This window comes from Peromyscus maniculatus, chromosome X (genome assembly GCF_049852395.1).
Source record: "Peromyscus maniculatus bairdii isolate BWxNUB_F1_BW_parent chromosome X, HU_Pman_BW_mat_3.1, whole genome shotgun sequence".
Taxonomy (NCBI): Eukaryota; Metazoa; Chordata; class Mammalia; order Rodentia; family Cricetidae; genus Peromyscus; species Peromyscus maniculatus.
In genome coordinates, this window is record NC_134875.1 from 91,376,151 (window position 1) to 91,399,842 (window position 23,692).

Sequence of the window (23,692 nt, forward strand, 5' to 3'; positions counted from 1 at the left end):
CTCCGTCTAGCGCGTAGTGTCGCATTGATAACCCTCCCATCAAGGGGGCCTATCCTGGGGGCTGTCCTTAGTTTTGCCTGCACAAAAAAAAAAAATCTAACAGGTCTGCCAACGGATACGTTCCAAAACTTTGTTTTATGTTTTCAGGGAAGCTTGAGTCTAGTTCCTGTGCAAATTAAAATACAGAAGTCGAAGCAGTAAGATCAGTGCTGCATTTGCCATCTTTTTTACCAGGTCTGGAGCGTAGTCCGCCCGCCCGCCGTTGCTCGTTCGCTCCGCCCAAGGGGGCCTACGTTATATCAGGCGGCTGCCGAGCACTTTCTTTCCTCTCTGAGCAAGATGGCTGGGGGTGAGGTTGGAGTGACTCTCGGGCAGCCACATCTTTCCCGACAGGATCTCGCCACATTGGTAAGGTCTCGATTTGCGGCGGGAATGTACCATGAGCTAGGGGTGGAGACGAGGCAGTGCCTGGGTGGCTGGAGTGTGGGGTAAAGGAGCTATCCCAGACCCGGACCCTCCAAGTCTTCGAGTCTAAGGCGTGCCGGCTCTGCCGCCAGTACCTTGCCTAGTCCCCAAACTGATGAACGATTGTGAGACTTGGAACTCCTAGAGTGTGTGGCTAAACTTTGGTGATAAATATAATTAAGGAATATGGATGGGGCTGCACTTCACTGTGTAGAGTGCATACTTAGCAGACACAAATCCCTGAGTTTGAGTCCCAGAAGCGCATAAGCGCACGCCTGTAGTCTTAGCACTTAAGAGGTGAGAGCAGAAGTTAAAGCTCATTCTTGGTTACATACCGACCTGGAGGCCAGCATGAGACGCACCGGGGTTGTTAAAAGTTATTAAGATTTAAGTCTGTAAAGGATTGGAAACCGGACTACACTGCCCACCGTGTTGGACACTTGAGACTTACAAAGATTCAGATTAGGCGACTTCTCATCTCCAGACCTCTCTTAGTGAGTGGAGTTGTCTTGTGAGACACTGAAGGGCAAATAGGGTTCCCAATCTTAGCACGCTAGGGGAAAAGACACTTTAGCAGGAGAAAAGAGCTGCTTATACAGGGAGAATATAAAGTCAAGGAAAAATTTCTGGTTTATATTTATTATGCTTTGAAATATTGCATTGCAGGATGTCACCAAGTTGACACCACTTTCACATGAAGTTATCAGCAGACAAGCTACAATTAATATTGGTAAGATAAGATAGCTCGGACCCTTGACTTAAAAGTAATTTTAACCTTTTCTTTTGTGCAATTACTTGAATAATGTTGGCGTTTACTTCGAGATTGGCCTGAGCAGTACAGTGTCAAAAAGAAAGCTGTGGAGCCCTTGTGAACAAAGTGTTGCTACATTTTTTTTGAGATGTATGTGTGTGAAAAGTTTAATAGGACAAGGCAGTATGTAATCATACGGTAGCAGAAGTTTGAAGTGAAAATGTGTTCCTCTTGTCTTACAAAGGCAGTTTATGGAAGTTTTATTTGATGTATAATCTATAATTAGGTAGAATTCTTTGCCCCCTAATTGGCACCCAGAACTGTTGGGGTGTATTGCTTGAGTATAAAATGTGTGGTCTCTTTTCTGTTTTAAGTTTTGAGGCAGACTTGCTGTGTAACCCTAACCTTAGCCAGCTTGGTATTCAGTTGTGTAGCCCAGGCTAACCTCTAACTCAAGACAATCCCCTTGCCTCAGATTTCTGAGTACTATGAGTATGAGTGTGTTCTTTTTCGTTGGAGTTTGTCGTATTAACTGGGTATGCATCAGTGCTTCTTTTTTGTTTGTTTGGTTTGATTTTTGGTTTTTGGGTTTTTTTTGTTTTGTTTTTTTTCCTTCAAGACAGGGTTTCCTCTGTAGTTTTGGTGCCTGTCCTCTGTAGACAAGTTTTGGGGTGGGTGTTTTTGTTGTTGTTGTTGTTGTTGTTGTTTTTGTTTTTTTGTTTTGAGACAGGTTTTCTCCATCTAGTTTTGGTGCCTGTCCTGGATCTTGCTCTGTAGACCGGGCTGGCCTCGAACTCACAAAGAGCTGCCTGCCTCTGCCTCCCAAGTGCTGGGACTAAAGGCATGCGCCACCACCGCCCACCAAGGTTTGTTTTTTTTTTTCTTTCAAGGCAAGGTCTACCTACATTGTCCAAGCTGGCCTCGAACTAATTCCCTTTAAACAATTTTATTTCTATTAAGATTATTATTATTTTGTGTGTGTCTGTCCATGCACGTGTATGGAAGTCAGGACAACCTTTCTTTTCTTTCTCTCTTTCTCAGACAGGGTTTCTCATTGTTAGCCTGGCTGGCCCGGAACTGTTTTTCTTTATTACTGTGGCTGCCTTAAAAGGCAATTGCAAGAATTCCCAGAGCCACAGCCCTGTTCCCTCAGGCACTGACTCTCTCAAAGCTACTAAGGGAGACTTTATCTGGGATCTCTGTCCTACAGAACTCAAGATTCAAAGGTTAAGGTGGAATTCTGCTCGCTTGGAGAGGCAGAATAGCAAGTAGCTCACTTCCCTTTGCTTGCGCCTTTACCCAGCATCCTTTTCTCAGCCCCCACTGAAAAGCTCTGGCTTCACCTCTTCCTGTCACTTCCTGTCAGCTAGCTGCTGACTCAGCCTCCTGATCGCAGGTTAATTTTATTTAATCAAACAAATACAACATATCTCAATGTGACAGGAACTCACTCTGTAGACCAGGCTGGCCTCAGACTCACAGAGATCCACCTGTCTTTGCCTCCCCGAGTGTACCACCACTGCCTGGCTGGTTTTTGGTCCCTACTCAACACTATTTGAAAAAATGTTTGGTGTGCTTGCATGCAGGAGTTAATTTTGTTGTGCTTTGTCAATAGGTACAATTGGTCATGTAGCTCATGGGAAGTCCACTGTGGTAAAGGCTATTTCTGGAGTTCACACCGTCAGATTCAAAAATGAACTAGAAAGAAATATTACCATCAAGCTTGGATATGCTAATGCTAAGGTGATCTATGTGCCATGAAACTAGAAACTGTTTAACTTTAATTATTGTGTTGGTAACAAATCCAGTTTTCTTTTTTCTTTTACACTAAAACTTTTAGATTTATAAACTTGATGACCCAAGTTGTCCTAGACCAGAATGTTACAGGTCATGTGGAAGTAGTACACCAGATGAGTTTCCTACAGACATTCCAGGGACCAAAGGGAACTTCAAACTAGTCAGGTAACTTATGCTAAAAAAATACTTTATGCTTTTTAAATCACTTGTTTTGTGCATTGTGCTTTTTAACATACTTAAGATACTGAACACTAAACTTAACTGCTAAATGGTTTCATTGTTTTTTCATTATTTCATGTTATTTTATACAATGATGATAAATGAACGACAAAATATTTTTTGCTGGGTGGTGGTGGCACAAGCCTTTGGAGGCAGGTGGATCTCTGTGAGTTCAAGGCCAGCCTGGTCTACAGAGTGAGATCTAGGACAGGCACCAAAACTACACAGAGAAACCCTGTCTCGAAAAACCAAAAAAAATTTTTTTTCAATTAATTTTAAATACTTATTAAAAAAAAAAAACTTGTATAAACTGAAAAATTGCATAAGGGAGCTAGAGAGGTCTCTGGTGTTGCGTGCACTGGTGCTCTTATAGTGGACCCAGGTTTGATTCTCACCATCTGTAACTCCTGTTCAGGAGCTCCCACACCCTCTTCTGGCCTGAGGGTAGCAGACATGAAGCACTCATTCACAGAAAATAAAAATAAGTCTTTTTTGTTATTTTTGGTTTCTCTGTGTAGCTTTGTGCCTTTCCTGGAACTCACTTGGTAGCCCAGGCTGGCCTTGAACTCACGGAGATCCGCCTGGCTCTGCCTCCTGGGTGCTGGGATTAAAGGCGTGCGCCGCCGCCACCCGGCTTTTTTTTTTTTTTTTTTTTTTTTAAGGCAAGTATCGCATGAGCAAGAAAGGGAGAGAAAACATAACTCATTGGATTTAAGCTGTCATTTCTGTTAGATAAGAAAAATTAAGCCATTTTTAAAATTGTTTCTTTAAAATAAATGGCCTTGGGGTTGGGGATTTAGCTCAGTGGTAGAGCGCTTGCCTAGCAAGCGCTAGGCCCTGAGTTCAGTCCTCAGCTCTGTTAAAAAAAAAAAAAAGACAAAGTAAAATAAATGGCCTTGTTTCCAAACAATTTTCTCAATATGATTGCACGTGTTGGTTCCTTACCAGAGGGTGCTGGTATCTAGTTACTAACATCTTTGGGGATTGCAAGTCTGCCAGACCATTTTAGATCAGGGCAGAGTCATCTCAGGCCCAAAATTTAGGGGTGGAGGGGAAGCCAAGAAATCTCAATAATCAGGATAGATGCTTTAATACAACTACCTTTTGAAATTTATTTAATTTGTGGGTGCCAGATTCCCTGGAACTGGAGTTACAGACAGATGTGAGGCACCATGTGGTTGCTGAGAATTGAACTGGTGCCCTCTAAAAGAGCAGCCAATGCTCTTAACTGCTGAGCCATCTCTCCAGCCCCAGTTTAATGCAGTTCTTAAAATTAATTTAGAGAATTATAATGAACAGGATATCAGGATTCTGTTTTACTTAGATAGGGTATCAGTCAGTATGTAGCCCTGGCTAGCCTGGAACTCACAGATCTGCCTGCCTTTGCCTCCCTCCTTCCCAGTCCTGGGATTTTAAAGGCCTGTACCACCATACCTGGCTTGCTCCCCCACCCCACCCCCACAAAGTTGGGTCGGGGTTTCATTGAAGATATTTTAGTGTAGATGTTAAGCTTAGAAAGAAAGACACATTCCAGGGTGTGGGGGTAGGATTTAAAAACATAGTCACCAGTATCAGAATTTTAAATAAAGGCCAACAATATTGCTGATATTCTCTTGCTTCAGTGTGACCTGTTTGCCTGGTGGGATAGTTTGCTTTTGTTGGTTTGGTTTGGTTTTTCAAGACAGGATTTCTCTGTGTACTCCTGGCTGGCCTCGAACTCAGAGATCCACCTGCCTCTGCTTCCCGAGTGCTGGAATTAAAGGCATGCACCACCATGCCCAGCTGTAAGAGCACTTATTCTTTTTTTTTTTCCTTTTTATTTTATTTTACAATACCATTCAGTTCTACATATCAGCCATGGGTTCCCCTGTTCTCCCCCCTCCCACCCCTTCCCCTTCCCCCCAGCCCACCCCCCATTCCCACCTCCTCCAGGGCAAAGCCTCCCCCGAGGAATGTGATCAACCTGATAGACTCAGTCCAGGCAGGTCCAGTCTCCTCCCAGACTGAGCCAAGCGTCCCTGCATAAGCCCCAGGTTTCAAACAGCCAACTCATGCAATGAGCACAGGACTGGTCCCACTGCCTGGATGCCTCCCAAACAGATCAAGCCAATCAACTGTCTCACCTATTCAGAGGGCCTGATCCAGTTGGGGGCCCCTCAGCCTTTGGTTCATAGTTCATGTGTTTCCATTCGTTTGGCTATTTTTTTTTTCAATAATTGAGTAAAACTGAAATTTATTATAAGAGCACTTATTCTTAAGCAGAGGACTGGAGTTCAATTTCTAACAGTCACAACTGCCTATAACTAGCTCAAGGGGAGCTAATTCCCTCTTCTGTTTTCTGTGAGGTTAAATAAGATCTGAACAGTCAGTTCAAAAGAGTACGTGACGTGAGAGGACAGTACTATAATTTTAAAGTAGTACTGTCCTCTCACGTCAGACACACAATTCCAGTTTTTCAGGGGTAGTGGTATTTTGGACAATGTTTCTTCAAATCCTCATTCTCTCTTTTTTTAAATATCTACTATTTTTAATTATATGTGTGTGTTTGGGTATGCGTACGTGGGTGCCAGTACCGGTGGAAACCAGAGACATGAGACCCAAAGTTACATTTTCCAATAGTAAGAACTAGTTCCCGTGTGATTTCACTTTAAGAAAGGTACAGTTTGCTTGTAGTTTTGATTGTTGTTTCTCAACTGTCAGGCATGTTTCCTTTGTTGACTGCCCTGGCCATGATATTTTGATGGCTACGATGCTGAACGGCGCGGCAGTGATGGACGCAGCTCTTCTGTTGATAGGTAAAACCATCAGAATTGATTTGGAGGAACCAATAAAGAACTAATTCGAGTGGAGTATTTGAGGAAGAACTAAAACCTTTGGAGGCCATGTCCATTACCTGAGTGAGGCATGAATGGGAATGTGTCATCCAGAGTAACATTTCCTTCTAATAGATACCACAAACAAAATACTAAGCAAAAGAGTCCCGGGTTATGGCTTCTGAGAAGTCTTACAGTATCCAAAAAGGAATATCATTTCACATATTAGTTCTACTTAAAATGTGTGTGTTAGGACATATCTGTGGATTGTGAGTTGCCCTCCATGTGAATGTGTAGTTGTTATTTATTCACAGTAATTGCCATGGTGTAGTACAACATGGGAGTTTCCAAAGTTAATGCTGTGCTTCCTTGTGTGATCTCTTAAGAGATTTGACAGGTGTGGGTATGGTATTTGTAGGTATGCAAGAGGACATAGTACAGGACACATGAACAGACTAGGCAAGGTGATTGTTAGCATGTTGAGAAAAACTTGCCTATCGTTCGCACCGTTGCTTGTCTTCACAGTGCTCTTCCTTGGTTAAGGAGTAGCCTTAATCTCCTCAGAGGATGCTGAGCCTCCTTGTAGGAGCTTGACTGCCAGAACATACCTAGACTAGATTGAGCTAGGAGGCCTGAGCAAAGAAGCTCTTGAAGCCAGATTTGTTGATTGGAAGCTTCTTGCTCAAGACCAGGAATGGGAGGCTGCAGTGAATGCAGATACAGAGTGAAGCAAAGTTGGTGGTAGAATGTGTGCATACTGCAGAGCTTACCAGTTTATTGTTCAAAGGGTACGACTCAGTGAGAGGAACTGCATTCAGAATTCCATTAGCACAAAAGGGAACACCCTGCCCATCATATAGTCACTGCCCAGTGACACATTCCCCCAGCCCCTCACAGCCAACAGGCTGCTTTCTGTATTTGAAATTGCATGGTCTGGATATTTCTAGTTAATTCTTACGTATCTATCTGTTTTATTCTCTGTCAACTAGCTGGTAATGAATCATGTCCTCAGCCTCAGACTTCTGAACACCTGGCTGCCATAGAAATCATGAAACTCAAGCATATTTTGATCTTACAAAATAAAATTGATCTGGTAAAAGAAAGTCAGGCTAAGGAACAATATGAGCAGATTCTTGCATTTGTACAAGGTAAGAAGTTATAAATAATAAATCAGAGGGTCACTTTGAAAGATAATATAGTAATAAAGGTAATAGATCATCTAAAATGGTAAATTTAGGTATCATAAATGTTCTTTTTTCTACATTCTTCTTGTTAGTGACATGATACAGTATCCTGATCAGACTATAACTATATATTTCTGAATTTAATGTACACAGTTAAAACTGGAGTGTTTTAAATTCCACGGGTTTGGAGTGTAACTCAACGGTAGAGTGCTTGGCTAGAGTGCTTGGCTGGTATACCCAGGACACCGAGTTCACGTCATTGCCTCCCATTCCTTAGTGATAGTAAAATGAAAAATCCTTACAAAACAGTCCTTCTGCTGGGCCTCATGGCACATGCCTTTAATTCTAGCACCCTGAAGGCGCAGGCAGGCAGGCCTCTGAGTTCAAGGCCAGCTTGGTGGTGTGTATAGCTAGTTCTAGGCCAGCAAGGACTGTATGGAGACCCTGCCTCAAAAAAACAAACAAAGCAATCTTTGCAGAGTTCCTTTCTCTGGTACCATGGCATGTTTCACTTTCTGAGAAGACATGATAGTACATATTACTGTTGACATTTAATTATTTTTCAGCCTTTTCTTGTTGGGAACCTAATACCAGCATGAAAAAGATTAATCCATTTTGATTAAAATCTAATTATTTTTGATCTATTTCTTTGACCAGTTTGTTTGACATATGATTAATTTAAAAAATGTGATATATGCCAGCTAGTCTTTGATTAGCAAAGAGTCTGTAATTTCCTCTTGGCATTTATGGAAAGGTTAATTACATGTTGTTAGAACCTTTTCAGCTTGTAAAGAGCTCCTTCCCAAAAGTGTTAGTATTTTATTCCTTTAAACGTAGCATTTGCCTTTGTTAAATATACCCAATGATATAATTTTAGCAGTTGTCCCTTAGAGGACAAAGAATTCATTTTCAGGAGATTTCAAGATAGAATATTGTCATCTTTTTAGATAGACCACTTGCTACTTGCTGACTGGCATTTGTGTGGGAATGTTTAGGCCTCTGTTAGCTCTAATTACTTTGTCTAGCAGCTGTATAGACCAAATAAGACCCAAGGATTTTGATCTTTCTGAAATTTGTTAATGTAGGAACAGTAGCAGAAGGAGCACCAATTATTCCAATTTCTGCTCAGCTGAAATATAATATTGAAGTTGTCTGTGAGTACATAGTGAAGAAAATACCAGTGCCCCCAAGAGACTTTACTTCAGAACCCCGTCTCATTGGTAAGTGACAGGAGGCACGTTTAACTGAATTTTTTCCACATTAGTGCTTCCCCTTCAAGATTGTCTTAATATTTTCTCTTACTGAAAAGATGGTGATAAATCCATAAAACCTATTTGAAATAATGTCTTGATTATATTGCTGGATGACAAAGCCCTGAGTACAAAACTCTTTTTGTATTTAGCATTTTATGCAACCAACATGGAGTAATACAGTGTTTTCTAGGGAAGTTCAACATGTTGGGATGTTACAGTTTCCATACAAATGATGTCATTGTACCATTACTGAGAAACCGATGTGTTTAATTTCACTGAGCTGTGCTTGTTGCTCAAAGATGTAGGAGCCTTTTCTTTTTCTTTCTTTTCATTTTTTTTTAAATTGGCCAGTCAGCTCTTTATTAACCAATGAGAGTAATACATATTTACAGTGTCCAAAAAGATTGTTCCACAGCAATGGACCTGCTGCTGTAGGAGCCTTTTCAAAGCATGTATTTGGGCATTTCCAGACCTTCATTTGGAGCTATTAGTGTGGTTGTTAGGGAACATTCTCTTGAGTGACCTAGTCATATAGTCTTAAAATTGTTTTATAGTTTTAAATTTTAATTTGTATGGTAGAAGCCATATAATACAAAAATCCTATATATAAAATACCAAGCATGGTGGCACACACCTGTAATCCCAGCATTTGAGAGACAGAGGCAAGTGGATCTCTGTGAGTTCAAGGTTAGCCTGGTCTGTGTAGTGAGTTCCAGGACAGCCAGGGCTACAAAGTAAGACCCTCTCTCAAATAAGTGAAGTGGCATACTGTGTGCATCCACACACAGTCAGTCTCCTGTGCACTTGATTGAGTGACTTTTCTGATGGTGCTGGAGATACCCAAGGCCTCGTGCATGTGAGGCAAAGGCTGTACCCCCAGTCCCTGTATGCATTAAGTCATAATAGCTAATTGATTGTAAATGATGTGTAAGTAGTTATGATACATAGGGGATAATGGCCCTCACACACCCAAAAACACTTTTGTGTCCATTACATAAGTAGTTTTGCTCTTTGGCTGCTTGAATTATACAGATGTAGAACCCTTAAATATGAAGGGCAAGCCACATGTCTTAACTTTTTTTCTTCTATTTTTATAACTGCTTTTTCCTTGAACAGTATATGAAACCCATCTCTGATCATTATATATACTTTTAACATTAATTTCAAATAGCTCATGATATTCCATAGTAGAGACCCTTTTATAGTATTGATAGACTTTAATAAGCCATCTAAGTGTACTTTCAAACTATTTGCATTTTTTTCCTATCAATAGTATTAGATTGTTATTAGACAAGGTGACTTGGAAAAGAATGTATCTTCTAAATCTAAAGTAAATAGAATGGCTTTAATTTGTGGTAAATTTTTCTTTTAGTTATCAGGTCATTTGATGTCAACAAACCTGGCTGTGAAGTTGATGACCTTAAGGGAGGTGTAGCTGGTGGTAGTATTCTAAAAGGAGTGTTGAAGGTAACTGGGTTTGAACTGTTCGGCTGTCTGTGTGTGTGTTTCTTGTGTGTGTGGACATGTGAGTGCTACTGTGCTCAGGTGGAAGTAAGACAACTTTGCAGGTGTTGACTCCTCCCGTCTAGTAGGTCCTCGGGATTGAACTCAGGCCATCAGGCATGGTGGTAAACACCTTTACCCTCTGGGCCAGCGCATCAGCCCACCCTTGTCTTAAGCAGGCTGCCCTCAAACTTAGAGATCCCCTTGCCTCTGTCTCCCGAGTGCTGGGACTAAAGGTCTGCACCACCACACCCAGTGAGAAATGGTTTTTCATGTTGTCTGGTATTGAATATGGATTTATTTTTGTCTTTGGGAGATGTCTAACCTCTAAATTTAAGTTCTCTAGTGAATGTGGAGCATGTTTTTTTATGTGACAACAGGTTTACTTGGTAAATTGCAGCAGTTGAGTAGATCTGAATTTTAAAATATTCTTTTAGATGTATTTATTTTATATGTATGGATGTTTTGTCTCCATATATGTATGTGTCCATGGAGGCCAGAAGAGAGTGTTGGAACCCCTGAAACTGGAGTTAGCGATGGTTGTGAGCTGCCATGTGGGTGCTGGGAACTGAACTCTGATCCTCTGTGAGAACAAGTACTCTTTATCTGTTGAGCCATCTGTCACCTCCATGTCAGTTTTTTCCATTAAAAAAAAAAAAAAAGATGAGCATAGTGGCGCACACCTTTAAATCCCCGACACTTGAGAGGCAGAGGCAGATGGATCTCTGAGTTCGAGACCAACCTGATCTACAGAGTGAGTTCTGGACAGCCAGGGCAACACAGTAAAACCCTGTCTCAAATAAACCAAAGTATAAATTATTTTTTTTAGTAGTGATTTTAACCTGGCATGATGGTGCACAGCTGGGAGGCAGAAGCAGGCTGGTATCTGTGAGTTCAAGGCCAGCCTGTTCTATCTAGTGAGTTGTGAGCCAATAAAAATAATAGTAAGAAGTAAATAAAAGTAATGATCTTACAATTAGACAAAAAATTGCCTTTTTAGTTTTGTGGTCTTTTTTTGTTAGAACATTGGTAAGTAAATAATAAATGTGTTGTTCTACAATAAATCTCACTACTGGTTATGTGTTTACAGGTAGGCCAGGAGATAGAAGTGAGACCTGGTATTGTTTCCAAAGATAGTGAAGGAAAACTCATGTGTAAACCAATCTTTTCCAAAATTGTATCACTTTTTGCGGAACATAATGATCTTCAGTATGCTGCCCCAGGTGGCCTCATTGGTAAGGATTTCTCTGTCATCTCTTAATTTGTGGAGATTCGTGGTATGTTTCATAGGAAATATTAAAAATAGATTGTAGAGTTTGTTTTGTTTTTACAGATTTATTTTTATGTGTACAAGTTGTTTGCATATGTATCTGTACCGTGTGTGTATATGCTAGTGCCCAAGGATGCCAAAGAGAGCGTCAGACCCCCTGGAACTGGAGTTTCATAGGTTGTGAGCTCTGGGAACCAAACCCAGGTCTTCTGCAAGACCAGCAAGTGCTCTTAACTGCTGAGCCATCTCTTCGCCTCCCTTTTTTTTTTTTTTTGGGGGGGGGGGGTTGTTGTTGTTGTTGTTGTTTGAGACAGGGTCTCTACATAGCCCAGGCTGGCCTCAGACTCACAAAGATCCACCTGCCTCTGCTTCCTGAGTGCTGAGATTAAAGGCGTGCGCCACCACGTCCTGTTTTAAATTTTGACATAGGCTATGCTAGGACTCAAAGCAGCCCTTCCGAATCAGCTTTCCAAGTGCTAAGCTTGTAGCATAATGTAGACAAGTGTAGACAGATGTGTACTACCACACCTGGCCTCATTGGTACATCTTGGAATATTCTAAACAGAAAGAATACATTTTGGAGCTGGCAGTATGACTCACCCACTCATACAAGCAAACACATTAATAAAAAACAATATTTTTAAAGTACATTTTGGTGGATAGATACTTATTAGCAAAATAATTATTTCTGGGTGTTTTGTTTTAAAGTAATAAGGTTTGGGCCTAAAGTCTAGAACATGCTAGGCAGGTACTCTACCACTGAGGTATAGCCTTAGCCCTCTTTTTCCTTTTATTATTATTATTACTATTTATTTTATGTATTTGGGTATTTTGTACGTGCATGTGTGCCTGTGTGCATGCGTGTGTGGCCAAATGCATGCCTGGTGCTCACAAAGGCCAGAGAAGGCATTGGGTCCCCTGGGACTGAAGTTACAGACAGTTGTGAGGTCCTGGCAACTCCACATAGTTAAAAGAGAGGTTTATTTTGTGGGGTAACTTAGAAGTAAAGGCATAGGTTACAGGGTCCAGGAAAGGTGTAGTGCAGTCCAGCAGCGTTCTCTGGAAAACTCTGCTCAATCTACCTCCAGTGTCCAGGATCCAGGAACCAAGAGAGCTGGCGCATCCAGATCTCAGGTCTTAAGGGCTTCTGTCTTGGTCCCACCTTGTAGGCGTGACAGTTACTGAAGCCTCAATGGGGGTGGTACTTCCAGGTCAAAGTTGGAAGGAACAGCTACTCAGCTACAGAAATTGAAGCTGGGTCCTCTGAAAGAGTAACCAGTGCTGCAGCCCCACTCTTTTTCCTTTTGTGAAAGGATCTCACAAGGTTACCCAGGCTGTCCTTGAACTCACTTACTCTGTACTTCAGACTGAGCTAGAACTTGGTCTTCCTGCCTCACTGTCTTCAGTAGCTGGAATTTCAGGTCTATGCCACTGTGCCTGTCATAAAATAAGTTTGGTGGCCTAGCATTCAAAACACCCAATTAGTTATCTATAGTTTGGGGATTTCAGTTTGTTTGTTTTACTGTCTTGCTATATTTTCCAAGCTGGCCTTGAATTCCCTTAGTCAAATGGCCCAGAAGTAGCTGGGACTACAGGTATGCACTAGAGTGCCTGATTTACTGTTTGGTGAAACACTTAGGCTTGCTTTTTATGAGTGATTTGCAAATGTAAAGTTACTCAAAAATGTCAGATGATACTCATACTGAGGTGGGAGTGAAAGAAAGAACTTCCACATAAGCATGGTAGTGAGCGCCTGTAGTCCCACTTCCTTGGGAGTCTGAAGCAGGAGGATTGCCTTTAGCACAGAGAGTTGAGACCAGTGTGGCCAGCATAGCCAGACTCAAGACACAAGACCTTCCTCAAGTAAGACCCTGTCTCCAAAAAAAAAAAAAATCAGAAAAAGATAGAGGTAGGGGATAGATCAGATAAGAGAACTTCTACCATGTGGGAGTTGCTGAATTGATCTGAGAATGTTCTAAACTCTTAAAACTTTGGATTACTGAGAAAGGGGCAAGACAAAAACTTACCCCTGGGCTAAAGAAGAAAATATGCACAATTTATTTTTCCTTTCTGTCATGTTATTAAAAGTTTACTTATAAAGATTAGCGATATGGCTCAGTGCTTAGGAATGCCTACTGCTCTTGCAGAGTTCCTGAATTCAGGAGCTGCTCACAACCACCTGTAACTCCAGCTCCAGGAAAGCCAGTGCCCTCTTCTGTTACCATGCTTACATCCACAGATTCACACACAGATAATATACATATACACATAACTTAGAAATAAAAAATAGCTGGGTGGTGGTGGTGGTGCACGCCTTTAATCCAAGCACTCAGGAGGCAGAAGCAAGTGGGTCTCTATGAGCTCGAGGCCAGCCTGGTTTACAGAGCGAGTTTCAAGACAGCCAGAGCTGTTATACAGAGAAACTAATGAGTGAGTGAGTGAGTGAGTGAGTGAGTGAGTGAGTGAGTGAGTGAGTGAGTGAGTGAGTGAGTGAGTGAAATAGAAATAAAGCAGATATTTTAATTTATGTGTGTGAATATGGAAGTATATGTAAAGGGGTGTCATTTTATGCTTATTTAACTAGACTTTAAAGCAAATCACGCCAAAGGTGTTTTAGATGAGAAATAAAGCCAAATACATCTTACTTTATATTAGGAGTTGGCACAAAGATTGACCCTACTTTGTGCAGAGCTGACAGAATGGTGGGACAAGTGCTTGGTGCAGTTGGAGCTTTGCCTGAAATATTCACAGAACTGGAAATTTCCTATTTCCTGCTTAGACGTCTTCTGGGCGTCCGAACTGAAGGAGACAAGAAAGCAGCAAAGGTGAGTGCATGTGTATAACTCAGCTTTCAGAAAGGACCAACACCGTGCTAAACTCAGTTTGGAGTTTGGGTCTTTTATAGTCAATATGTAGTTAATTTATAAGGAAATTGACTTCCTAAAAAAATCAACAACAACTCTATAGCAATCAATTTAAAGTTTAAAAAAAAATCCAACTGAAACAAAAACTGTTTATTTGTTTTGGGTTTTTTGTTTGTTTGTTTTGGGTTTTTTTTGGGGGGTGGCTTCAAAACATGGTTTCTTTGTGTAGCCCTGGCTGTCCTGGAACTCGCTTTGTAGACCAGGCTGGTGTTGAACTCACAGAGATCTGCCTGCCTCTGCCTCCTGAGTGCTGGGAATAAAGTGCCCAGCTCCTATTTGTTTTGGGTTGTGTTTGGTTTGTGAGGCCCCTGCTGTCCTAGAACTCGGTATATAAACCAGGCTGGCCTCAAACTCACAGAGATCAACTGCTAGGATTAAAAGTCTGTGCCACCACACTCTTCAAAGAACATTTCCTTATTGGTTGTTCCCTTTCTCTAATTCATTTTCCTAGGTCCAAAAGCTGTCTAAGAATGAAGTGCTTATGGTCAACATAGGATCCCTGTCAACGGGAGGAAGAGTTAGTGCCGTCAAGGCTGATTTGGGCAAGATTGTTTTGACTAATCCTGTGTGCACAGAAGTAGGAGAAAAAATTGCCCTTAGCCGAAGAGTTGAGAAACATTGGCGGTAAGTTTGTTTACCTTTACCACTGTCTATTCAAAAGCTTGAGTTCTTGTGGGATGTGTGTGTGTGTGTGTGTATTTATAGAAACACTTCTCCTTGAACACAACAGATAGTGTGGCTTTAGCGGTCACCTTTTTGTTTGGATGGTTTTGAAAGCTGTATTTATAGCCTTGATTTGTATTAATTTATATTAGTACAAATACTTCATTTGGCTTCCCTTTGTTTTAGATGTAACCTACCCAAAAAACAGTGAATTATAATGTTTTAGTATTTGCATTATCTGACTTTTTCCCTCCTTTTATTTAGTTAGGGTTGGGGAGTAGGGGAGGCGTGAGAGAGAGTCAGAACAACTTGTAGAAGTTGGTTCTGCTGCCATGTGGGTTCCAGGGATTGAACTCAGGTCATCCAGCTTGGCAGCAAGCACCCTTTGTAAACCGGTTGGTGTGTGTGTGTGTGGAGAGGTGCACACATGCCGTGGTACACATATGGAGATCAGAGAACAACTTCTTCATCATGTGGGTTCGGGGCTCAGACTCAGGTAGGGCTTAGTGATGAGTGCCTTTATCTTGTGAGTGAGCCCTCTTTATCAGCCCTGGACTGATAAACTTTTCTTTTAAATTGGTTTCTTTTTAAAAGTATCACACATGCCAGGCGGTGGTGGCACGCCTTTTAGTCCCAGTACTCAGAAGGCAGAGGCAGGCAGATCTATGTGAGTTTGAGGCCACCCAGCTCTACAGAGTGAGTTCCAGGATAGCCAGGGCTACACAGAGAAACCCTGTCTTGAAACAGAGTGCTGGGATTAAAGATGTGTACCGACACTACCCAGCAACCTTGGAATTCTTATATGGATAGTCATGTCTTCTCAGAAATCATGACCAGAGATACATGGCTGACTGCTCTCTCTGGAAGTTGACTATTGCTGTGGTGGGCGTGTCCAGCTTTCCTGCTATTTAGTTACTCTTAATTACTCTTGCAGTTAATAAGAAGTCTAGGAGGCTAGATGTAATCCCTGCACTTGGGAGGTAGATGCACATGCTCCATAGTGAGTTTGAGGGCAACCTGGGCTAGCTCAAAGTTAACATGTGCATGCAAATACACACACGCTCACATGCACACACAGCCAAAAAGAGAAGAAGAGAAATGTGTTTGGAAACCCTGTATATGCAAATAGCCTGCTGTTCATCAAATTCCACCCCTTTCTGTATTTATCATTCACGGATGACTTTTGCCTGAATTGAACTTCACTGTACTGATTAAAACAGTGATTCTACCCACCAGCATCCTCCCCCTGCCAATTCCACCAGTCCATGTTTGTTTGACATTCTTTTCTTCCCCATTATTTGATTACCCACTTTCATAATGCAGGTTCCTGAGGATCTGTTTAATTCATTAGGCTATGATCTGTTGCTGTGTTTATTTTGATGTACAAATTGTCCAAGATTTGGTCAGTAGGGAGGGACCCTTAGAAATGCAGGATTATGCATAAGCTGGGAAGCATTTATCTTTGGTTTCTCATTCTGTGTTCTTTCCCAAATTAATTTTTGAGTCTACTCTTCCTTCCCATTCCTCGCTGCATTGTGGTCTAAACTGTCATTTTAACTTAACTTGTAGCAAAAGAATCTTGCTTTGCTTTATCTGTTGTTACTTAAGGACCCAGGCAGGATGAATCTTCTAAACACTGTCATAGTGCTGTGCTAAAGAATTGCTAATATCTTGTCGCTGTTTGTGGATATTTGGGGTCTTTCTAGACGCCAGTTTTGGTCCATTTAACTAACCTTTCCTGTTAGTTTGTCTAAAATGCCCCTAAATTAGACTATCCCATGGGCTGGTTTTCCCCCTAATTATTCCTCTGCATCTTGGTTCTGTTCGTTACTTGTCTGTCTTTCCTTGATACTGTGCAGGTGACCGGCTCTGATTGCATGCTTGCCAAGAAGATTGATCTGAGTTGTCACTGCAGTTTAGCAAAAGTTAACCTTTTTGTCATCTCTACCACCATCACCCCCTAGGTAGCCCTGGCTGCTCTGGAACTCAAATTGGTCCATCTGCCTCTGCCTCCTAAATGCTGAGATTAAAGACATGCATCATCATAGCTATCTGGTATCCTGCTATGGAGAGCAGTCTGCTTCTAGACAGTGTTCCTGTGGTTCTCTTTATTTTCCCAGTTGTTATTTAAATACCATTGATCTGCTGAGGCAATCAGTGGAAAGAAAGCATTTTCGAAAGACAAGTATAGAGAATAGGGTTTGATTTGCTTTAAAATCTGATCTGGGTGTGGTGGCACAAACCTTTAATCCCAGCACACAGGAAACAGAAGCAGGTGGATCTCTGTGAGTTCAAGGCCAGCCTGGTTTACAAAGCAACTTTGAACATCCAGAACTACACAGTAAAACTCCTTTTTAAAGAAAACAAAACACATTTGTAGACTGACAGGTGCACTCATGCATGTCCACACACAAACACAAAATGTATTAGATATGGAATTTGGGTAGCCTGAAGGGCACTTAGATGGATCTGAACAGGTATATGAGTTCTTTCTTCTTTTGGTTAGACTGGTAAGGCAAATACATTCTTTCTGGGGAGTTGTTTATCTTATATGTTTGCCTGATGTATGCAGCATGTGTGTGCCCAGTGCCCAAGCAGGTTGGGATAGATTGTCAGATCTGTTTGATTGTGAACTACCATATAGGTGATAGAAGCTGAGCCCAGGTCCTCTGCAAGAGCAATGAGTGCTTTTTAGCACTGAGCCATCTCTCCAGCTCTTAGGTTTTGTTTTTCTTTGAGACAGGGTCTCACTTTGTAGACCAGACTGTCCTTGAACACAGATCTGCATTCCTCTGTTGGCATGAGCCACCACAACTGGCAATGTTCAGGATGGGATTTCCTCTTGCCCAGGCTAGCCTCAAACGTACTATCTGTAATGTGATCTGGTGCCCTCTTCTGGCCTGCAGATATACCTGCAGACAGAACACTGTATACATAATAAGTAAATAAATCTTTAAAAAAGAAAAAAAAAGCCGGGCGGTGGTGGTGCACGCCTTTAATCCCAGCACTCGGGAGGCAGAGCCAGGCGGATCTCTGTGAGTTGGAGGCCAGCCTGGTCTACAGAGTGAGTTCCAGGAAAGGCACAAAGCAACACAGAAAAACCCTGTCTCAAAAAACCAAAAAAGAAAAAAAGGAGCAGCTTTGGGAACACATCTGGATTTAGAAGGTAGGCAGGTAAAGCAGTCTGTCAGGTGATTATGTGGTGATGCCAGCGTGGTAGTGTGTAAAGCTCATGATTTCTTCTATTTTTATTTTGCAGTTTAATTGGTTGGGGTCAGATAAGAAGAGGAGTGACCATTAAGCCAACTGTAGATGATGACTGAAGAATCCAAGTTAAACAATGCCTTGGGATGGAATTGGGATTTCTTTTAATGTCTAGGGGTATATTTTCAAAGCAATACTAGGGAATTAATTTCGTAGCTCATTACCTTAGTAGTAGCTGTAAGAATATTCTCATTTTGGTGATGAATTTAACCTCAACTTCTAATATAGGGCCTACAAGTAAATGTTAAAGTACATACTATATTGGGTTAAATCTACATTTTAGCAGAAGTTAAACATTCCAAAATGATGTCTGATTTGTCAACGAGTGAAAGTTTGAAGTGAAACTTCACGACAACCAGCCTTTGCTATAGCACACATATCATGAACCTCTCTAAAATGAAATGGTCTCTTCATGATTTTATCCAGGAGTGGCTCCATGGTGAAGGACAGTTGTTGCTGTCAAAAACAAGGGCCCACACTTTCCGTGACCCACTCCCTTTATTTGGTCTTCTGTTATCTGAAATTGGAAGGGAAGGAAGACCAGTGAGCTCAAATGAGCAAGGCTCTTAGAAATTGAGTGCTCAGTCCCTTGCCACAGGTGACCCTTTGCTCTTAGCTTTTTCCGGGATGGGACCAGGACAATCCAGCACCAGAAGGTCTCACCCTCTTCCAGTGCCCTGAGACTGTGTCTTTCTTATTTACGCCTAAAAATCTCAGTCTTCCCTCACCAACAAATAGTATTATAACGATGGATGATAAATGATAGTTGACAAGGTTCTGTCCAGGTTGTGTTTTCTGGGGTCTTTGTTTTAGTAACAGAGTCTCCTGCATGATGAACAAGCACCCTACTGCTGACTACTGCCCCTAGCTGTAGTAGTTGGTAGGATTATGGTGTAAATTATGCTGTTAGTAATCTTTGAGCCTTAGAAGAGATAAAGACTGTTCAAAAGCAGAGTGTGTTGGTTCTAAGTCTATCCCCCACGTGCCTGCAATTTTCCTGTGCTGTGCTTTTGAATTAATCGTGATTTTGCTTAATTAGATGTTCTGTTAGAGCAGTTATTTCCAACTCTAGCTGTCATGAGAATTGCTGGGGAATTAAAAAAAAAAAGTCCAGGCAGTGGTAGTGGTGGTAGTGCATAACTTTAATCCCAGCACTATGGAGGCAGAGGCAGCTAGCCTGGTCTACAGAGTGAGTTCCAGGACGGCCAGGGCTACACAGAGAAACCCTGTCTCTAAAAACTTGGCAGGGAGCAACTCCCCAGTGTTGAGAACGAAGTTTAAGGGGTTGAGAAATACACATACTGAGTAATGTCACTGGCTTTTGGTAGTTTGATATTTGATACTCTTGTTTGCTTTTCTTTTGATTTGCATAAAAATGGGATTTAATTCCACAATTACTGTGTTGTGATCTTTTGCATACTGAAGCTGCCTTATAGAGGTGTAGGACTGTGGCTGTGAGTTTTTAAGAGTTTTGAGGAAACTGTTGACGTTACGTATTTGATTGACTCTGAAGGGTTGTATTGTAGCATGAAGAACACATTTAAATAAAACAAGGTTCTGAGTCAAGCATTAATTTTATATCCATGTGCCCATGTGTTTTGTAGATACTTTATACTAGAAATTCTGGTGTGAGACTGAAAATATTGAATGGCTAATGTAATCTCACGTCAGAACTGGAACCAGAATCTCTTATCATTCATTTCAAGCATCTGTGAATATCAGTTTTGTACAGCGCTGTGCTTCATATAGTGGCCATGCAGGTATGAAAGCAATGGACCTTGTTGTCTCAAAAGTCACTTCAAGACAGGCAGTGGTTATGCCCTTAATCCCAGCACTCAGGAGGTAGAGTCAGGAGGATCTCTGTGAGTTCAAAGACGAGGCTGGCACCAAAACTATACAGAGAAACCCTGTCTCAGGGAGGGGAAAAAAAAGTCACTTCAAATCAGTGCAGTGATTCTCAGCAAAACATGTACGTGATTTAAAGTTAGTCTAAAAGGATAAGGGTCATGAATATGCCACCTAAAGCTCTATTTCTATGCTCTATGTAACCGCCAAGGATGAGATGTGTGCTAGTTTTTTTACAGAGGAGTAGAACTAATAAGTGCAAATAACTGGATTCATAAATCTCATTTCTTTTTTTTTTTTTAAAGACTTCATTTGGTGATGCTTTCAATGAAATAGATAACTTTGGGGGCTTGTTCATTTTTTTGTTTTGTTTTTTTTTTTTTTTTGGTAATTTTACTGAAAACAGATATACTTAAGATTGATGCTCAGGCCAAGTGTAGTGTCACAGGCCTATAATCTTAACACTCAGAAGAATGTTGAGGCTGGAGGACTGAACTCAAGGCCGTGTAGGCAAAATAACATTAAAAAAAAAAAAAGACGTGCAAAAATCTTGACAAGCTAAGACATTTTGCCAATTTTCAGGAAATTATTCTTATACTAATTGAGTATTAAAGAACATAAAAGGAAAGTGGAAGATAGCTTGTTGTTCGGGATAATTATATCCCTAGTCAGGCTGCTTGCTAATCTCCAGCAAGGCTGGAGGTCTCAAAAAAAAGTGCGGGGAAACTTTTAAGGGCATTAGAATACATAAAACATGAAAATGGAATAGGATCTATTGAGAGAAGGATACAAGCAGGAGAGGTATGCAGGGAAGCGAGAGTGTAATTGGTAAACGGTCTTATTAAAAAAACATGGTGCCAGCTGTTGGGGTGAATTCTGAAAAGTCAGAGAAGCAGAACAAGCCATAGCCAACCTCACCTTGACAACTCATCCGATCCTGTTTCTACGAATCCTCAGACTGAAAGCTGAGTCCTCACCTGAATGGATCTCAGCTGAACTGATGCTTAAAAGCCTCTAGTTCCAGGTCCTCGCGCCTTATATACCTTTCTGCTTCCTGCCATCACTTCCTGGGATTAAAGGCGTGTGTCTTACCCAAGCAAGACATGAGATCTCAAGTGCTGGGATTAAAGGTGTGTGTTCCAACTCTGTCTGGCCTCTGTCTAATCTAGTGGCTCTTCTGTTCTTTGACCCCAGATAAGTTTTATTAGGGTACATAATATATTGGGGGACACAATGTGTTGCCACAGGAGAGGGTGAAATAAATGTATAAAAATGTCATGATGAAACCCATTACTTTGTTAATTTTTACAAATTGCTGCCACCAAAACATGGAAGAATCCTGTGAAAAATGGCTAGGAGGCCTAGAGTGCAGGCCTAGTATAGTTCTCTTGACTCGACCTCCAGCACAACCAATACAAAATGAGTGACTATTTTTATGTAGATATAAAGTCCACAATATTAGTGAGTCAGTTATTTTTATGTGGATGTTTTAGTGTTGAGTGCATGCATATATGTGTGCCACGTGTGTGTAGGAGCTCACAGATATCAGAATAGGGTGTCAGACCCCCTGGAGCTGAGTTGTGGGCTGTCATGTGGGTGCAGTGAACTGAATGTGGGTCCTTCAGCAAGAGCGGCAAGCACCTTTGTAACTGCTGAGCCGTCGTCTCCAGCCACCTCAGCTTACTTTTGCTTTTATTCAGTCTAGGAACCCCGCCCATGGCATTGAACCACTCATGTTCAGAGTGGGTCTTCCCTGCTTAAAGCTTTCTGGAAACATGCTCAGACACAACCCCAAAGAGATGTGTTTCCATGGTGATTGTAAATTATTCAGTCAAATTGATAAGATAGAGAGTCAGAATACAAATTATATACACTGTGGCACAAGATAAATATTCCCATTTGCACAGGGAGGGATGGTGTATAGGAACAAAAGATCTGGCCAGAGCAAGACCAAAACTCCGAGCAAACGTCAAATCGGCAGCTCCTTGTCAGGCAGGCGTTTGAGGTTCGTGACAAAGTCATCCTGGCTTCAGGAATCATGGGTAGTCGCAACCGTCAAGCTCTGCTGCCTGCCAGCACACACGGCTTGCCTTGGGCAGCTGCACTCCATTCTCACGATGCACCTCAGGGCCGCCTCAGAAGGACTCCCTGCCACATGTTTCTTCCCTCATCGTCAGGTCTTGGCAGACTTTAGGGTACCGCTCTATGCCTTAGTACTCGTGCATCTTGCATGCCTGTAAAACCAAGGCAACATGGGCAAAGCCGCCAATTCTGGATTTAGGCAGCTCAAGGAGGACCCTGGCCTCCTTAACCCAAAGCTGGAGTGAGTGAGCTCAGTGCCTGGGCGGTGGTTTTGGAGCAGGAAGCCCTGCTCTCTTTAGGTTCCCTCCTTTCAATGAATTTCTTTTCACAAGATGGGGCCTTCGATGGGTAGAACGTTGCCTTTCCTGTCGTCCCAGTTCGGTACTAATTCCTTTAACAATTAGAGCTGCTGTTTCAGCACCAGACTTGTTTACAAATTTAAAGCCCCCGCCCCTGCCAAACAGTTCTTTCCTATTGTACTCCTTGTGGACCTGAACAAAGGCAGTGACATAAAATGACAGCCTGAATACTATCCTGTCTTGACATTTCCTCCGCCAAACAACTTAATCATTACTTTTTTCCTCTCCAAGACAGGGTCTCTGTAGACCAGGCTGGCCTGGAACTCACAGAGATCCGCCTGGCTCTGCCTCCTGAGTGCTGGGACTAAAGGCGTGCGCCGCCGCCGCCGCCGCCGCCGCCGCCGCCGCCGCCGCCGCCGCCGCCGCCGCCGCCACCACCACCACCACCCGGCTAGATCATTACTTTTTGATTCAGTCTTACTCAAGTTCTCAGAATGGAGGTGGAATGCAGTCAGATTCTTTACCCGAGATATCAAGAATGGCTTCTAGAGTTCATGTTCCTTTCTGAAACCTCACAAGGTGGGCCTTCTCTTCTACATTTCTCTCAGCAGTGCGGTCTTTTAAATTCTCCCCAGAATAGCCAGTGTAGCTCTGCTCACAGCAGTCTAGCTTTTCTAGCCCATAGAGTTCAGACACTTCCTCATTCCTCCTGAGAATCATTTCCAAAAGCCCAAAACCATGTAGGTTTACCACAGCAAGAGTACCAATTTTTCTGGACTTGTTACTTTTCTCACTGCTGGATACTTGACAAAAAACAATTTAAAGGGATGAGGGGTTTGTTTTGCCGTCCTGTTTGGGGAATCACGATGGCTGTGAAGGCGGCAGGAATGTGAGGTCGCTGGTCGACTGTATCACAGTCATGAAGCAAGCAGATGGTGTGCTGGTCTTCAACTTGCTCTCTCCACTTTGTGTAGTCCTGGAACCCGGCCCGTGAGATGCTGCTGTTCCTATTCAGGGTAGGTCTTCCCGACTCAGCTAAAACTTCCTGGAAATACGCTCATTGACACAGCCAGAGGTATGTGTCCACGCTGATTCTAAATCCAGTGAAGTTGGCAATGAAGATTAATAATCACGTTACGCTAAGTAGAAAGTTCCAGGCCAGCCTGGGCTATGTGATGCCCAGTCTCAAAAAAACAAAAGGGGACAAAGGTGGCTAACCAGTTAGGAGTTCATGCTGTACCCACAGAGGACCCAAGTTCACTTCCCAGTACCCACATTGGGTGGCTGACCACTAACTAGAACTCCAGCACCAGGGAGATAAGAGGTGTCTGTGGATACCTGAACTCACGTTTGAAGACAC

At 42.1% G+C, this 23,692-nt stretch overlaps 1 protein-coding gene across 2 annotated transcripts; it reads left to right on the top strand.

The window, feature by feature from the left end:
* The first annotated feature begins 33 nt into the window (after positions 1–33).
* LOC121826682 (eukaryotic translation initiation factor 2 subunit 3, X-linked) lies at positions 34–20,245 on the top strand. Of its 2 annotated transcripts, XM_076562469.1 has the most exons (12): positions 34–408; positions 1,132–1,195; positions 2,832–2,959; positions 3,057–3,178; positions 5,933–6,027; positions 7,035–7,193; positions 8,315–8,449; positions 9,855–9,949; positions 11,076–11,220; positions 13,911–14,080; positions 14,631–14,803; positions 18,102–20,245. In XM_076562469.1, exons 1-12 carry the CDS (start codon positions 340–342, stop codon positions 18,163–18,165), a joined length of 1,419 nt encoding a protein of 472 aa, XP_076418584.1. In that variant the 5' UTR covers positions 34–339; the 3' UTR covers positions 18,166–20,245. The 2 variants fall into 2 exon arrangements, with proteins under 2 accessions (XP_076418584.1, XP_076418585.1); XM_076562470.1 differs by lacking the exon at positions 1,132–1,195 and having other exon boundaries at positions 281–408.
* Positions 20,246–23,692: the final 3,447 nt, after the last annotated feature.